The following is a 19,026-nucleotide window of genomic DNA, read 5'->3' as shown; positions in this document are numbered from 1 at the left end:
GTGCGAGCGAAAGCTACGCGGCGGAACAGGTCGAAGGAGAAGACGCGCTTTTTCCGAGGCATCTTCCTCCTCCTCTTACGAAAACCGCTTACTCGTACGTGCGACGGCGCACTTGCCTTCCCTCCGTCTCTCCCCTCGCTTTCCACTTTTTTTTTTTCCTATCCCTCTTTCTCCCTCGCATTTCAAATCGCTCCATTTCGATCACTCCCTATCCTTCCTTTTCCCTCCTGCTCTCCCTTCGCCACCCGCACCTTTGTGTATCTTCGTTCCTCCGTTTAGTCTTTCCACGTTCTTCCGCCGCCGCCGCCGCAGCCGCCTTCGCCGCCACCCCGCCGTCGCTGCAACAAGCGCGCGCGCGCGCGCGCTCGCGCGCGCTCACCGCTTTTCCGTCGCGCTCCGCTTCGTACCCGCTTTGTCGGCGAGCGTGCTATCGACAAGATTTAGAACTCTCCCACGTAGATAACTTTCGCGCGAAGCCCTCCACGAAGCGGAAAGACGAGACGAAGTAGAGATCCTCGTCTTGTCAACATTGACGCAGTTATGGCGCGTGAGAAGAAACAGTGGTGCTACTTTGATGGCTCGAACGGACGTCGAAGGCCGATGCGAATCCCGCTGCTATTTCTCGTCGTCCTGTGCACACTCTTGGATGAATCCTTGGCGGTCGCCGAACATGGTGAGTGTGTTGTATGCGTATATGTGAATCTATGTGCGCGCGAATGAATATATGTGTGTGTGTGTGTGTGTGTGTGTGTGTGTGTGTGTGTGTGTGTGTGTGTGTGTGTGTGCGCGCGCGCGCGCGCACACACGGGCGTATGTATGTACAAATGTCATTTACATATTTGCATAGGTATGCGCGCCGCGGCAACGCGCGCACGGGCGCCTTTCGATAACCTGTTGCGTATCACGGAGGATTCTTTTCGGAGCGTGCGGGGAAGGCGCGAGTAAGACGGCGCGAGCGGCAGTCGAGTTTGTAGAAGGAAGAGAAGTGATGACGGCGCGAGATCGAAGCGTATGAAAAAGAGAGAATAGTAATATTTAAATGTTTCTTTTTTTTTTATTATTTGAGATGACTTATGTCAGTGTCTAAATCATCGACCACCAAAGGGACCCTCTCATTTACCCTCACAAAAGGGAGACGAAAGGGAAGATCGGGTCATAAAGAATCACTGCAGATGTTAGGGACGGGCAGGGAGAGAAGAGAGAAAAGAGAGAAAGATAGAGAGGAACAATGAGAGAAAGGAGGAGAAAAAAATCCGGTTGAAATCCGGTCAAATCGAGAAAACCTCAAGTCTAGACCTTTTTCGCAGCTCCCTACCTTCCTACCTATTCCTTTGAGGTCGTCCTCGCGTTGCATCCAACGCTTGCATGCAACGGGATCGGGAACGCGCGCGCTTGTCGGAATAAGGCCGCTCTCGCTCGCTCGCTCGCTCACTCGCACTCACGGCGAGCAGACGCCGAGCTATCGTACGTTACATTGCGAATACTTACGGAACGATAGGAAAAATTCGATTTACATAATGCGAAATAAATGAGGGAAGAAAGACGAGAGCCTCGAGTCTTAAGATTAAAAGAGATAGTTGTGTCTCTCAACTGAAAAGGAGTTATACACGTAATAGGGAATGTTAGTTTACTGAGAAATGATTTCGACTATCGACTACTTAAATTTGAAATAACAAGTAAATAAATTTGCGAAGAAGATAAATTACACATTTTATGAAGATTTGTTAAGTATTATTAAATCTTCAAAAATCAATTAGAAGCAATGATTTATAGTAGATATTGTCTTTCTAAATTCTCTTAATTTTTTTGCATTACTGCTGCTTCAACGAAGATTTCATTACCGAGTTTATCTTCTTCATAAACTCTATCGTCATAAACTGCATACAAAAAATTCTCTTTCTCGATTGTACATAATATTCTATCGTGTCGTTTAATACGCCGTTGTCCCGAACCTTCGATTTAATAAGCTGTTTTTCCATTGAAATTACGAGCATCACGCGATACCGTAATTACTTTACCGCTGAAACACATTGCTCTGTTCGCTTATCAAAAAAAAAAAAAAAAAAAAAAAAAAGGTACTTTACGAGTGACATATATTTTTCCGATATATATATTTTACGAGTGATTTATCGTTTCCTCTCCTGATAAAGCATTATCCGCTGTTATTTTTCCAATATTCCAAAGAGGGTGAAAAGGAAAGAAAATCTCGATGTTTTTTGTGACGATCTTTATCGCTTTTTCGTCGCTAGGGATAACGGTACGACGAATTGATGAGTGACAGCTAGAAGGTTATCTCAGGTCACCCTCCACATACCGTAGATTTACCGACCTTACCGCCTTGATTTCGCGATTGCAAAATCGCCTGCCACTTGCTCGGAACGGGCCATCGCTCGGTGCGCGCTCCTTTATTAGCCGCGTGTGCCTGCGACGGCGGGAATCGCGGGAATTGCAACGTCGGCATCGCCGGACTCGCGAAGGAACCCCGGCTATTATCGGCATCGCCGGAATCGTTGATGTCGCCATTGACGTCGCGAAATGTCAAACTGTATCGTTGATAGACGACACCGCATATTACAGACCTAGAATTCCCACGTTACGATCTTGCAAATCAGTGATCTTGTTTGCGAATGATTAAAATTATATCGTCCGCAGCAAAACTGTTCGCTTATTAATTATCAATCGCAATATATAGTATTCGCTGCTCAAGTTTGCGTGACGAGTATTACAGAATTATCGTTCCTTTTTTTAGATAAGAAATTCCTTTAATTAAATCGCAAAAACTGATTAGAAACAAGTTTATATAATTTTCAGTGAAATATTAATTTGTTTCAATTTGGTTAAAATTTTCTGTCAGGCCCTTGAGTTTGGTAGCGCAGAATATTCTAATATCCCAAGACAGATTTGCCACTTCATTTTTATATTGCTAACACATTTCATTCTTATCGAATGTTATTTAACACCAGGATGTCAAGTGTAAAGTGTAATTTCCATAAATTTCTGTCTTTTTTTTTTCATCTATAATCATGTTGTTTCGCGTATGCACGTTATTCTTTCTTTTGGAGATGGCAGCTGATATTTAGACACAAAGGCAATTTGTCACGAACGAGTAGTTGCTTTATAAATATGAAGACGGAAAGGCAGAAAAATATGTTTCATGAATACAGCTGAAAAAAATGTGTGTGTTAATCGTGCATGTTGAAAGCCGTACATATATCTATTATTACACCATTACGTTGCTTATTTATTACAGCAATTCTTTACGATCGATTACTTTATAATTGATAATTAATTTTTAATGCGCTTGGCATGTATTAATAATAATACAACGGCAATCTATTATTAAATCTATTATTAGAATGTTCCGTAATTTTTTCGATAAATCTTTTCTTTATCAGAGTTGCCTACAAAAAATTCACAATGGCAACTTTATTCAATTATGCGATATTACCGTTGCTGCTTTTAAAACGTAAAACATATCTTGTCTTATATAGCTAGAGAATCAATAACAGGAAAATATTTTATAATGCGTGAATGGTGGCAAACTTCATTTCGCAAATATCGTTGCGCGATGCAACAAGCTGTTCAGCATCCATAATGCATACGCAAGGAGAGTATTTTACGGAAATCGATGGATTAGCTCGTAACACAACATGACACTCCCAGTACGTGTCATACCGGACTGGTACTACATTGAGAAAAGTTACACCGCGAATATCAAAGCTATAATCAACTCCAATTTCTGAATTTATGATTCACGCGTTCCGCGATAATTTTTTTATACTCACAAATACATTACCTTACAAAAAAAAATCTGTCTCAAATATGTGCGATTTAATTTATGTACCGATATCGCAAACTGCGCGATGCGATCGATATAATAAAGATAATTTGATGTTTCACAGGATATATAGACACAAATAAAAATAAATGGAAATGAAATTTCTTCTTGTTCGACATTTCATAATGCAGAAAAATTTATATAAAAATTTATATGTGTACCGCTCAACCGTCAGTTTTATCTTTATACCTATTTTTGTACTACGTTCATATCACATCTAATGATCATTGATCGTGATCGAATATGCATTTTCTGAGAAGAAAATAAGTACATAACCGGAATAAATTAGATGAAAATATGATTCCCCGTGATTTTCGAATTTACACAGTCCGATGCGATATATATATATATATATATATATATATACACACACATGTGGATTTCTTAAATAAAACAATGAACACAATATTGTTAATTTGATGCTAACTCGTTTACTTTAAAAGACGTTATCTACGTATTGGAAGTTTAGTAAAGGATCTCTTTGGCTATTTGTTTCTCCAACATCCTGCGGAGGAGTGTTTCAAAACGCTGCTTCAGTTTTGACTCACAAAGCCATTTAATTCGCAAGATTTATCTCGATTGGCGCGCATCTCGACGTTTACGAGGCTGTCGAACATAAAGCGAATCGGCGGATTTGCGAGTATGAGTTTAGCTCCGGAACGGAGCGGTAAACGACGGGCAGATGCGATACGCGAGGGAAGCTTTAATTTAACGTGTGTAGTGAAAAGTAATCGCGCGTATCGCGACGAATCGCGCCGTGATACCATTCGTGACGTCTGCCTCGATAACATTTAACTCGCTCTACGAGCGCGAAACGCCTCGTCCAGCTGAGCGCGTAATTAGATCTCGCGTAATTCCATGGCGGCGAGCGCAATTTTAAAGTGCACCATGGCACTTTAATCCCGCCGATGAAAACACTTGCTCATAAAAGATGTGCGCTTATCTGTACCGAGGAATTATGTGAAAAAACGAGTTAATCACAAGTAGCAGTCTTTTTTAATAGATTGAATTTAAAATGTGAAATTATCTTTTTAAATTTTACGAATGTAAAATGTAATGTATTTTCCCGTCCAATTAAAACATTGTTGCATATTCATAATTCATTATTTAAGACGTTTCTACGAAGGAGCGAGGAACTTGAAAATGAATTCACGAAGAGACTGCATTTTGCATTCTCAAAAGTAGAGTTATTTAGTTTTTAAGTAAAAGATACATTTCCAGACACATTTCCATTATCGGTTTATAGATTTCTTAATTCCATCTTGTAATTCCACGAACGATTTCTTTGAAAGAAGATCAGCGATTAGTCAAGAATAAAATTGTTCTTCCCTCGGAAAAGGAACTTCCGAGCTGAAGCAGCAACCGATCTTCGCACAAAGACAAGGAGTACGTTCGTCGGTTGTGCAGGAATGTGAAATTCTGCGGAATGGATTTTCGCGTCACCCGATATTCTCGTGGAGCAAGCGCGGAAACGCTCTCCGCGTGTAGAAATTTGTCCTCGTAACACTTGGCTCTCGTTGGCATGTATAATCTCGCTTTTTTCCAGTGTAACGCGTCCACAGGATTAAACAATGTGACGTAAATGACACGTTTGCGATATCGAGATTTCAATTCTCGGCAAGGAGGAGGAGAAATTGATAAACGCATTTACGAAAGAATGAGCGACTAATAATTTCAGTTTTTAGAAACACTTCTGGCATTTCTACTTCCTGTTTACATTACGTATATGATGCAATTAGAGATATCTTAATAAATTATCTTAAATTTCTCTTAATCTTAATGGGCTGACAATCACGATTCCGTTTTGTAACTTGTCATGTAAATAAATTATGAAATTATTATCGGCGTATATTATGATATTAAACTTTCTTTTCTAAAGGTAAATGAATGATTATAACGATCTTTCAGATTTCGACGTACTTTCAGGAAAAACTTTTCCAATTTCTCGCGTCGCGGAAATTCCGGTGTAAATCGCGAAAGACTTCCGTTTACTACTACGCGCTACGATGCCGTCGCTTTCGCCGCCGTAATAAGGAGGAAGAAGGTTCTTATTATTTCTCATCGATCACCCCTTTTGGACATATGTTTTCCGGGGGATGTAAAGGAGAGGTGGCAAGTAACCGCGTGATGCAAGTCGCTTCTATTCATTTCACTGGCGACTCGTGGCGAATGGACGGATGGGACGGATGGGACGGATGGGACGGATGGGACGGATGGGACGGATGGGACGAATGTGCGCCGACAGCTCATCCATGAGTCATGGCTTTTGTCATATTTCCATCGACGTAGAAGGTTCAACGCACTCTCCTCGACCACCGCTCGTCGTTACACCTTTCGTATAGCCGCGGCATCGGATCGCTCTATTTTCGCTAACGCGACGCGTTCCGCCGGACTTACACACTCGCGCTGACCTCGTCCCGCGGAAGACGCGTGAACGTGAACTGAAAAAGTCAGTGTCCCCGACGATGGGATCGATAATCGGTGGTGGTGGTTCATTGTGAGAAAAAAAATAATTTATGAAAGCACGTTTCTGAAGAGAAGAAAGGTGCGCGTTATATAACCGCGAGAATAACCCTCGCAAAAGAGACAGAGTACAACAAAAAGCTAATATCTTGCATTTATTTGATTTAACTTTTGAGCGAAAAAGAATTGCAGAAACTTATATAAACTTATATACGTGTAAAACATTTTCTTAATTTCCTTTATCGTGAATCACGACTGAGCGACAAATGCAAATGCATTCTCATGTATATTTTATTTCTTTCGCGTTTTCGTCCAAATAATCGTTAAATTATAGCTTTCATGTTATTATATTATTTTAATTTCAACAATAACTTATACAATGGTACAATTCTCTATTTGATGAAAATATCTAAAATACAGATTAAAATATTTCTGCATAATAGAGAAATTATTCGTAATAAGATTATATCCAGTTGCTTCCGTATGTTCGGTTCGATTATACCTGGAAATCGTGACATCTTGTACCTTGGTCTTATATAGCATGCTCGTATATCTCTCGCCATAACGTGAGATGTAAGATATAAATGCATATATAGAAAGCATCGCAAGAATTATCTTCATATCACAGCACTCGAGTCTCGATAACATTGTCAGGTTGGGAATTTTCGACAATCGCGATAACCGCGATGAACCGCAACCTGCGAAATTAAAGTCATAATTTTGTCTCTCCTTTTATCGGACCAAACTTAGATTAAATCGCAAGGTATATTCACGTGTCGTATGACATTCCGTTTATCTTTTCTATCTAGATAGCAGATTTTTGTTAAAGGAATATTCCACAAGAGAATATTCCTTTATTCAAAGTCCTGTACTGTTCACAGACAAAAGGTCGGAGGATACCGTGATAAATATAATGTTTTAAATTTTTAAAAATCTCGTTACTTTTTTATTCGAATGTAACGCTCCTCTCCGCCGGTCTGCGTCGATAGTACGTTAACTCCCTTTATTACACGCTTTTACGGGCGAGCATCGTGATGCATGCATATTGCTCGCCGACGAAGAAGATACGTACGCGCGCCCGCACATATCCGGTTTCGGTAACGAATATATCGCCGACGCGTCGTTCGATGCGTCGTAATGTGGCTCAATCCATAGACATATCCCACGTACATCGGTAGCGATCGAAGCGTGACAAATATAGCTTCGTTTTAAATAGCTACGTAAAAATAACGCTACCGTTCACCGCATCATTACGGCTGTCTCCTTAATTGCGTAATTAAGGAGAACATTTGGGGCTGTTGGGGCATGCCGTATAGAATGTTTATATCTGCATGAAATTTGCCGGCAAGTAGTGCGATATGAATATCTACGACATAGTATCTTTTAAGCCGCTCTTTCTTAAGTAAGCTTATATTCCGCTCATATTATAATGTATAAAGACGCATACAAACACACGCGTGCATTCGTGTGTACGTCTAGATTAAGACCGGCGCCACGCGTCGGTCTTATCATATTTGCTTGACTTTGCTTAATGAGAGATATCCTTAATGCGTTTTATTGGGCTATCGTTATCTCCAACGCAACTTGAACTTCGCGTATATATAACCGTAATACAATATAAACACAAATGTAATAAATCTTCTAAATCAACAAAATATCTACAATTAAAATTGAAATAAATAAAATTGAAACGTAGAGTTTTATCGACGACAGATATTTATTTAAAGTACAATTTTAATTTCAAATTAGAAGATTACGGTTAATTAAAGGTTAAAATTAATTTTAATCAATCCTTTACGTTCATTTAAAATTAGAACGAAGATGAAGAAGCGGAAGATAATTAAGTAATTTTCATGAAATTACGTTACAAAAATTAGTTACGTAAATATGCGCGAGCTCGCGCGATCGTAATTCGTTTCTAAAATTAACTAGCGCGATGAAAAGCTGCGTCTGCGGGAAGATGTGTGTCGGAGAAATTTCGTAGAGAGGAAAGGGTGCAACGCGCGAGCATATAATCGGCACATAACCGGACACCCACGTGGCCCATTTTATACGGTCATTAAGTCGTCCGCCTTGTGCGAACGGTCCTACCGATTACGCCTGATTGGTCCGTGTCTCGCGCGTACACCCGTTCGCCGTTCCATAATTACCGAATGAACGGTTCCATGTCAAATCGGACAGCAAATAACCGAGCGTCTCTCTCTCTCTCTCTCTCTCTCTCTCTCTCTCTCTCTCTCTCTCTCTCTCTCTCTCTCTCTCTCTCTCTCTGCCAAATTATTTTGTATCCGTACAAAAGTATGGATGTGTTCTAACTTGCAAAAAATTCCAACGTCGTAATTACGACACTACTTTTCGGAACATCCGATTTGGTAATTTCTGCCAAAACATCGAATTTCGCGTGATGAGTAAACATAAACGTGTGAATATCGAGATAAATGGAGAAATTGAAATTGGATAAATATACGTTGGTGTGTTCGAAACACCTTTGTCCAAATTTTTGGAGATACGTAATCTCACTTGACTTGGGAGACTTGTGACTTTTCTATTTCGAGAGGAGATTAAAGGATTAAGGATGCTGCAATCGAATGGCAATTCGCATGTCGCTGCACGAATGCAGCCGCGGGCGCGAAATTGCGAGTTCGTTGCACTCGCGAGTCGAGCCAAGCCGGCGAGTGCGGGCGCGTAAGATCGTCGTCTTTACGAGCGCTCGCGCACGCACGTACGTACGCGTGTGTATGCACGCGTGCGCCTCGTCTGGTCACGCGTAGGTGGTGGCCATCGCGTGTGTCGTTTTACGGGCCGGAAGCCCGTGGTCGCTGCTACACGTATAATACCATAGGGTCCATCTGTCCCTTCACAAGGATGTTTCCGTTGACGATTTATCACCACCGCGTTTACGTTAACAGCGCTAATCGTATTTACGTTAAAATATCGTAGAAACATGCCTGTTTCCGGCGTAAAATATTCGAGTAAAGTTTTGTCGTGTTTAAGATAAAATTTTTTAACGATACATCACGGTTGCGATTAGATAATATAACAACGATCATTTTATAAATGTTGTGACATCCAGGATTATTTCTTCATTAAAAGAATAAAATTTTTCTATTTATCTCAGGATATGCAACTTTTATAAAATTTGAAATTTTTAATTATTATATCTTATCTTTCATAATATTCCTATTACAAAATATTTTCCGTAGCAGGTAGCTTTAATTCAAGCTCTTGAGGAGAGATGATGTAGAGAATAACGCAGTTCGCAGTCCTTACTCGATTATGTAGCGCACGCTAATATATGGCGCGATATGGCGCGATATGGCGCGATATACCGGCAGGACGACAAATAATCCGAGAACAGCTTCCTCGTTAATTATTACATCGGCATCCTTTTGACGTCTGCAACGAGAAGAACGATAAGTGGCTCTGGCGCCGCGCACGACTCGCGAAGTGCATCCCCCCGTCATGCGTTACGCACAAACTCTTAGGATGTGGAGCTCTTATTGGTGTGCCGGTTCTGATATGGACGATTGGCTCAATTCATTCTCGACATTATTAGATTGCGTCTGACCAGACGCGTCGCGCCGACCATGTCGAAAATAGATCGCGTGTATCACAGAAATCGTGCCTTAAAAATAAAATGTAAATTACTAATATTTTGATGGAATATTAATATTTGAGACATTAAATTATACATAAGATGGAACGTAATTTAAGATTGTGCGCATTTAATTATGATTAGATTTGATTCTGACATTTTCCGTTGATTAAAAACGCTAAAGTATATTTATACTCTGATATAATTCGTGATAATAATTCAGAATACTATAGATTTTCGTAAGAGATAAAAAAATGTTATATTTATTTTATTACTATGTATTTTATTACTTTGTTTTACGATATTCATGTTTTAATGTACAGCTACCGGAAACCAAATTACTTTTTGTGGTTAAAAAAAAGATAAACGACTAATAAATTCTGTAACTCTCATAATGACTATTATTGTATATGATAGTCACAACCAAGACCTTGTAACGGATGATTATATGTGAGTAATTACTGTTTATGCTTGGGTAGTTGGGTAATTAAGCAATGCATCAAGTGCAACTCTCGCGTACAATTATGTGTTTTAAAGGAATTAATCCTATTCAAAATTATGTTCGCTACATATTAATGTTAAATATTCACTTGCTTATGTAATATTTTTATCAATTATCCATTTAATTTTGTAAGCATAACAATCGTGAAAAGAATAAAATTATATTTCTCAAATTATATTTTTTATTAAATATTTTGAAAAAATTTTATATTACGAATTGATTAATATTTTTATATCACTATCTTATTTGTGACTAATTTTACACGTTAATATGAAATTAATTTGTGATGATTCTGGATGCCGCGCATAGATAAAAAAAATTTAAATTGATAACGCGAAATCGAAGAGGGTTCTATTTGCGAATAAGACAATTCAAGCGTCCAAGAACGCGTCAGCGGTTGGGATCACCCCATCGACCTCGTTAATGGCAAAAGGCCTTTCAACGATTGTGACCAAACGGAATTGCGTACCTTGCAATGCATCGCTCGCTTCAATAGGACGGATCATCCGTGGCCATTAAATGAAGAGGTCTCGTCAGCGCGAACACGAAGGAAAATTTGATTCATCGACAAATCTCGCGACGTTACCTTCGATTATCATTGCATTTCGATAACAGTTTAAGATATTAACTACTAATTTACTAATGTATTGACATTTAAAATATGATTATTGCTCCGACACAAAAATTTACATTAATAATATATTAATAGTAATAGTAATAGTATAGTAATAGTATAGTAATATTTAATAATAATAATAGTGTCTGATTTTACTAATTTTACGAGATTAATTTAAGCAAACATATAAAGTTTACATTTAAATTGTTACACTTCTGTGTCCACTACGGATTATTTAATGCAATTTAATGCAATTTAAAATTTTAACATTTTAATTTAATGTAAAGTCTAAATTGCTATGCAAATGCGTTGCTTCTTATGCCGCGATTTTAATATCTCTCTCTGGAATACAGGCATATTTCGAAGAAAAATCGTAATTTTATTCCGGCAATTTTATTCGCCGCGCGATCTTGAGCTTACGTCCACGTTATTACCACGTGCCGTTGATGATCATTTATGTATATCGCGATGCAAAGTAGCTGGCGTCGTCGTTCACATTACGTGTTTGCTCGACGAGCGAATCTTGCTTTCCACAATTCCAATCTCTGTTACTATCTGCTCATTGAGCGAATCTTGCTTACAATTCTCTGATCTGTTACTATCTACTACTACTAAATTCTCTAAATTAACGAACTTGCTTATTTTTGATATATTTATGTTTCCTTCCAATTATATTACATATACAGTCTTTAGTTAAAAAATAACGAGTTTAGCTGTAATATCAGCAAAGAATCTTATTACATAGTCATGTAAAAAAGAATAAATGCACTCTATTTAAATGTAAATTGCAGTGATACTCTCTTGAGTGATAGTTGCATAAAATACGAAAAATAGAAATACGTCAATTAAATTAAAAAATTATATTAAATTGTGATATTATTGCTACGTCATTAAACTATTTAGTTCTACCGTTACTTTGCTATATAATAATTTTATTCAAATGTGCATTATCTATTCTCTCTTCATGTATCGTCGATAATTTTCATAGGTAAATATAGAACGCCAAGGAACGTAAAGTTCGTAGAAAGAGCAATTTTCTGAGAACAGATTTCTGAGTTCATTTAAATATTAACTATTTTGCGAGCAAAGGAACATTTTTTTCGATCCATTTGTCGACTTTCACCGCTCTCGCCGTGGACGGAAATTCGCCGTGACGACTCGGTTTATTTCTTGCCGAGAAGACGCGGGTTTCTGGCTTCCATCGAGTTCGATGTTTCGACGAATTCAGAAGTTGTTCGCGCTGGGATAAATTAGTCGGTGTGCGCACAGTCGGGATGCGCAAATATTTACACGACCGGTACGCCACATGCACGGCAGCACACGTTGCCCGATCGGCGCTGCAACGAATGTGTGTGAATGCGCGGTCAAGATGTAATTAATTTCAGCCGAAGGACCGAGAATGATTAACGGGACGCAATTACAACGGAGGCAAGAAAGTAAATGAAACTATCCCCGGTCCGCGTTTGCCTAGGAACCTTGCAATTCCTCGCAATGTCCAACACAAAGGTGTAAATGTGTGCACCGTAATGATAATTAAGATTCCAGATAAAAACTTCTTTGGCATTCATTCTAGGGATGTAGTCCAGGCATATCATACATTTACATACTGTCATATACATTTACAACACATTTATATATATCCATTTACATATTGTCTACTAACATCCGGAGAATTTTTAAAAAATAGAAGCTATCTACAAGAATAATAAAACTGAAAAACATACATATTTTGCAAGCGTATTTTTCTCAATAATCTATATAATAATCACTTTTATGATGTTTTATGACGATCATAACAAATATTACGTCATCATGACGTTGCGCTGCTGTAATATAATTTTATTCAATTATTTCGAATACCTATTTTTTTCTTCCATTGAAGCAATCATTCCAATTAGGAATTATTCTTGGTAAGCGCGATTTTATTGCAGTTTGCGATTAATGTCAGGCACGAGAACGTCGTTTGCATTTTTCTCACAATTCTGTTGTCCGATTAATTAGGGCAAATGTACCGTTTGCCGACTCTTGACGAGGAAAGAAAGACGTTGCCTCGCCTCTGTGTCAGAACAAATCGTGAGACGTCCAATCCATCCTTTCATTAGCCTTCTCTCTCTCTCTCTCTCTCTCTCTCTCTCTCTCTCTCTCTCTCTCTCTCTCTCTCGCGAGTCGTACCGATAAATAGAAAGCTAATTATCGTCAGCCGCGCGATTGCTACATAGAGATTTCGAAAGTGTCTATTAAATACAAATTTAATTGCTAGAATGATAAAAATCGCCAATGACCGTGCTAAGTTTTATCAACTTGATACTGAAGGCAGTCGTTGACGTCATTACATTCATCGTTTATCCTTCCTAGAAATTTATTCATTTTTTTTATAATTTAATTAAATTCGCGTGGCCTTCAATTTATTACATTTAAATTCGATGCATCTTGCGTTAACTGATTCATATCGCAGGCTTCATTACACAAGTCGGATAAATCGAAGTCAATTTTATGATCGCCACCGAAGTTGTGCAATACCGCGGTCATAATGACACTTGTGCGCTATAGATAGCACTCGTAATACGACGTGACTATTTTTTTCATGCTAGTACAACAAAATTTCATCATTTGTTACGTTTCTAATAATCGTTAATCTACAACACGTGTGCAGAATTAAAATGCAAGATTATTAATTAATTTATTGTAATTTATCTAATTTTGAGAAATGTTACTTTTAATTACTTCTCGATCAATATTTTGATAATTATTAAATTTAATTCGAGAATTAATAATTAATAATAACGATTTATTTTCGAGGCGTGATACTCTTTATCATTGCAAAACAAATTGCATTAGCATTCACAATTATCGGATGCATCTACGATTGTCTATTATGCAACATCGGGTAAATAATTCATGATTCAATTTTTGCTCATTTCCCTCGTAATCTTCTACTGGTGTTTTGTCAGATTTCAAAAAGTTGTTGCGTCGAATCGTAGACAACGCCGAAGTGCCGAAGTGCGTTCGGCGTTACCTCGCAATTCGCGCCTATCTATCGACAGTATCTGTTTAGTCGGTACGAACGCGATAATAATTTTCGTGCGCGCTAACGAGCGCGATTGCGCGTCGGAAAAACCATCGGTGCGTATCGCTGACGTGTCACGCGGATATTTCCTCGTGGTCGACGAAGGAGACCACTGGCGACAGGTGTACCAGGCTTGAAAAGTCGCCTGCCATTTCCTTCGCGATCACGCGGTCACGTCCTTGCGTTTACGTAAGCATCGCGCGACTGACGCAAAACCGTCATTCCGTTCGTCGCGGCGAGCCCGTCTTCTCCTCGACAAAAACGTCTTCATCAGGACCAGGACTTTCCATCGTTAAAATGAAACTCTGGAAATGGAACGATACTCGAACGATACTACGTAAAAATGCTCGACTAAGACAAGTAAAATTCGATCGATCCTTATAAATTGCACTCTGTCGCAATAAAAATGAAATGAAATTAATTAGCATTCGAAAATTAAAAATATATTTTTCTTGTTATCACTTGATAAATTACAAGTCATGGAAAACGTAAACAAACTAGTTAAAAATAACTTCAAATTAAATTAATACCAGAGTAAAGTGATTTCAAATGAATAATAGCTTTCAATTTAATTAAAAAATTTAATTTAGCTTATTGCGACTTAGTGATGTAATGGCTTTTATCCTTAGAGACAAAATCGCATACAGTGATGTTAAATCTGTCTTGAACACGCAACGCGCAATCGTCCAGCTCGAGCACGTTCTGGTCTTCTGGCAAGGCCAGGAATCCGTGTTTTTCCTCGTTTTGTTCCTTTTCCTTTTCTCGGGTCGGAAAGAAGACACACGGAACGAACAATGGTCGCTTTCACCAAAAACCGCGACACTCACGAACGGGGCGAAGGAACAGACTTCGAGAAGTATAACAGACGAGAGGTCTTTGGCCCTCGTTGCTGCTCCCTTCTCGATTTACGTCCTACGTCTCTCTCTCTCTCTCTCTCTCTGTCTTTTTTTTTATATTTTACATTTTTTGTACTTGAGGAGAAGATGGAGACCAATTCTACGATGGTGACGGCTGGTAGCGAACGTACTGACGATGATGACGACAACGACGATGCACGACAACGTCGTGCTCGTGTCATTATGCCGCTCGCTGGCCTGAAAACGCTTCTGGCGTATCGACGTCGGGAAACTCGCGCCGAAATCAAAATTACGTATAGAAAATACCTCGCCAAGAAAATCGATTTTGAATCGATTTTGAAAATCGATTTTTGTACAGCCCAGTGAAAAATTGATACTTGAATTTCAAAGTATAATAAAACTCTATTTTACATTATTTCGATGAAAAAGACACTTGGAAAAAATTATTGTCATATGTATAAGGAAACTATTTTAATTTAAAAATTTTTTAAGTATTTGAATCATGTAAGAACATATTACGTGTAGCGATATTACGTGTGCAAATTTTACTTTGCTGTATTTATTTCATTTAGATAACTCTTTAATATGTATATGTATTATTGATAAAAGCACAGATGTATAAGTTACTCTACCTAAAACTTTGATTAGTAAAAACAATATTCATTAATCACAAATTTTATATCAAGGTTCAAAAATATCCAATATAAAATGAAGGCGAGTTTCGTTGGCATAATCCACATGCATTGTCGTATTACGAGGGGTTTATCGTATCCTGCGTATGATCGCACGACGGTCGTAATAGTCAGCGGCATTGTAAGTTACGACACGTTCGTTATATTACGTTCGGATCGAAGCTCTTGTGCCATTGGCCGATCCATTGACCGTGTCGAGTTTTGATCCTTCTTAACGACTCTTCAATTATGTGTTACCGTTGCGGATGCGTTTAATAGTATAGTTGGCGATGTATGCGTGCGATCAAGCATATCATCGCGTTTCAATTACACGATGAAACGAGATTTTCTCCTTTTTCTCGAATTTTTCAAACACAAGACAAATCGTTCGATTAATATTGTTACGTCCGCGGCGATCACTGACGCTCTCACTTAACGCGCGTCTCGCGAAGAAGCCGCGCTCGGCAATAAACAATGCCGTTTAATAAAATACGTAGGCTTTATTCAAACTAATCAACAGCAACATTGAATCTGGCGGACACCACGAGTCGCTTGCAAAGCTCACCACGTTCGCTTCTACTCGAAACGGCGGCTCGACTCCACTCGGCCGCAGAAGACTCGCGCGGGCATAACAATATAAATAATAACGTGATCAATAAAATCAATGGTTTTGTTTTTATTTCAATAAATTTCTCATCATCGCATTCGATGGAAATTTCAATGGAAAAAGATCTCAATTTATAGCCGTTCTATTTTAATCTATCGAGATTATATGGGAAACTTGAAAAAGTTGTAACTTTCAAATCAAATCAAATCTAAATAAATTCCTCTTATTAATAATCTAATATAATAGAATATTATATATATTTGCGCTCGCAATGATAGACAATTTCGAGTTTGCTCCGGGAGGAAATGATCGATTTTCGATTCGATGGATTTTAAAATTACCGATCTGTGATCATCAATAGATGGCAAAGCATCACGCAAGAAAGAAAATTCTTCAACATCACGTTTATGTATGCAGTAAAGCGTGAACAGACGATTGTAAGAATTTCTCACGTATCATTAAAATTGCCATACTTCCGACAACAACGACTGCAGCTCTGAACCTTTGTTTTATATCTTTGTTTTATATGTCGTGTACAAGAAATTATATGACTCGCGTACAGTTGAGCATCTAAAAAGCATACAATTCCAATTTCTTTCTATTAAAAGTAAAATTAAATTAAAAGTAAATTAAATTTAAATTGAATTATTTACTTTTGCCTCAATTCTATCAAAATATTTGACGATCTTTATTTGATTTAAAAATAAACTATCAACTATCAACTATCATATTTTTAAATGTTTCGTTATTGTCTCACCAAAACGTGAGATTAAAATAAGATGGCAATAAAAGCAAGTCTGCTGTTCCAATTTCACATTTTCAAACGTTCAAATTGTTTGATTTAGTCTGGAAAGTCTGGAATATAAACTCACACATCGCACATAAATTTTGAATTAATAATAATAATTATTAACAATTTAGATAATCCCATGTTTGAGTAAAACATTTCAAAGTGATTCTTTTGTTAAATAAAACACTTCTAATGATGTATGATGTAATGATGTATGATGAAATTCAGAAATACTTGATGCAACAGCTTTGCAAATCATTAGAGAACATTTGAAATAAAAATGCAACATAAAAAGTATTCATTGTGTTGAATGATTTTTTTTTTTCCCAATAATGTTGACGATACTCGGAACTGAGATAAGATCTTTTCTCGCTGAAAGAACGTTAAATAGCATAGAATTTTCCTGATACTTTAAACAGAAACAGGAAAAAAAGGAAATTGGAATGGTAATATCTCACGGCGATACTGTTACATTGTGTGCGATTTAACGATCCCTCTCGTTGATACGATTCGAGAAACGACGGATATCATTTAATTACAGTGGCGGAAGCCACTGCGATGTTACAACGAGATATTGAAAGATGAAGGGAAAAGGGGAATGTATTCGCGTATGTTGAAATAAATTTACGGTTTCATTTAAAAAGATAAAAGAATCTTCCTGTAGTGATGTCCAATTTGTTTCATAAACAAAGTTTCATAAACAGAGAAATTTCGAAACACGAAAGGGTTTTTATCGTTATCTGTAAAAATTTGTGAAAAAACAACTTGTAATATTTTATCACTAAATGTCATATTTCAGCAGAAATCTTGACTTTAATTAATAGAAGATAAATAGAAAATTTTATATTATAATAAAGTTAATCTTTATTAATAAAAAGATTATAGATAACCGGATGGAGAGAAAAAGAAAGGAATGAATTAAAAGTGAAAGAAAGTATGACAAACAGAGAGAAAGAGAAAAAAAAAAAAAGAAAAAAGAAATATTTGCATTAATATAGATAAAGTTTACTACTCTACATTTCGCGTTACTTCCGGATGACAGAATTTATACAACCTCTCGGGTGTCTCTTATCCATCTCTTATCCGTATCACCAACATAACTACCGGCATATAAAAATAGCATAGTCGCCGTTATAGGCGACGATTACGTGTTCCGGATATGCTTGCTGTACAGAACCTTTCATGCATATATTTTCGTCACAAATGCATGAAATATAAAAATATAAAAATATAAAAATTTTGAAATAATAAAATATAATAATTAAAGTATATAACGTGTATCATAAATAAAATTACTCTAAATTACAAGCGACGGTCGTGAAAAATTAAAGACTAAAATGTTAAAATCATAAAGATTTAAAATCATTACGTTCTATCATTTTAACAAAATAAAAATACAATTGGTCGAATTGGCTCAATGTAGACACATGGAATCTGGGACACCCAGTATATTCTTATTTGTTAGTGCGCCTAGAAACTGTGCGACGTAACTTAAAATAACCCGTGCATTTTCTCGCGTCGCGAATCGCCGATGCCAGAACGGGTTCTGGTTGAGCTATTTTTATGGGGTTTCTCCTATGATACGAGGGACAATCATGAGTCACATATTAAAAACTGGTTTCTTTGACTGCGTTCTACAACTCAGATAGGAAGGGTAATTTGTATTCCACCGATTCCGGTGATTTATTGAATTGCAAACTTTAATATATTCGTATATAATATCAAGAATTTCAATTTATTTATGCTGAAATTTTGCATTTATCTTAAGCTTTTTTAATTTAACGTTAACATTTTGTAAAATTTATATCTAAAAGGAATAAAAAATTAAGATATAATCCATCAAATTTAATTCACTTTTTATGAATAATATATTATTTTTGAGAAATATTTATTGTACATTTGCATTAACAATATTTTTTGAAAACATCGAAGTCGTACTTTCGATATAAATTGTCCTATTTATATATTTTTTTGGTATCTACTTAGTTTATGGAATTCTTGTTTATCATTAATGCTTCTGGAG

At 37.3% G+C, this 19,026-nt stretch overlaps 1 protein-coding gene across 1 annotated transcript in view; it reads left to right on the top strand.

Moving 5' to 3' along the window:
- Positions 1-6: 6 nt before the first annotated feature.
- l(1)G0289 (plexin domain containing lethal (1) G0289) overlaps positions 7-19,026 on the top strand; it is a 32,361-nt gene continuing 13,341 nt past the window's right edge. Inside the window, exon 1 of the mRNA XM_089073127.1 lies at positions 7-673. Coding sequence (XP_088929253.1) covers positions 541-673 — 133 coding nt within the window. The 5' untranslated portion in view covers positions 7-540. The remainder of the gene's footprint in view (positions 674-19,026) is intronic.

This window comes from Pogonomyrmex barbatus, unplaced genomic scaffold (genome assembly GCF_055798465.1).
Source record: "Pogonomyrmex barbatus isolate J1 unplaced genomic scaffold, ASM5579846v1 scaffold14, whole genome shotgun sequence".
Lineage (NCBI taxonomy): Eukaryota > Metazoa > Arthropoda > Insecta > Hymenoptera > Formicidae > Pogonomyrmex > Pogonomyrmex barbatus.
This window is presented reverse-complemented; position numbering and strand designations above follow the sequence as displayed.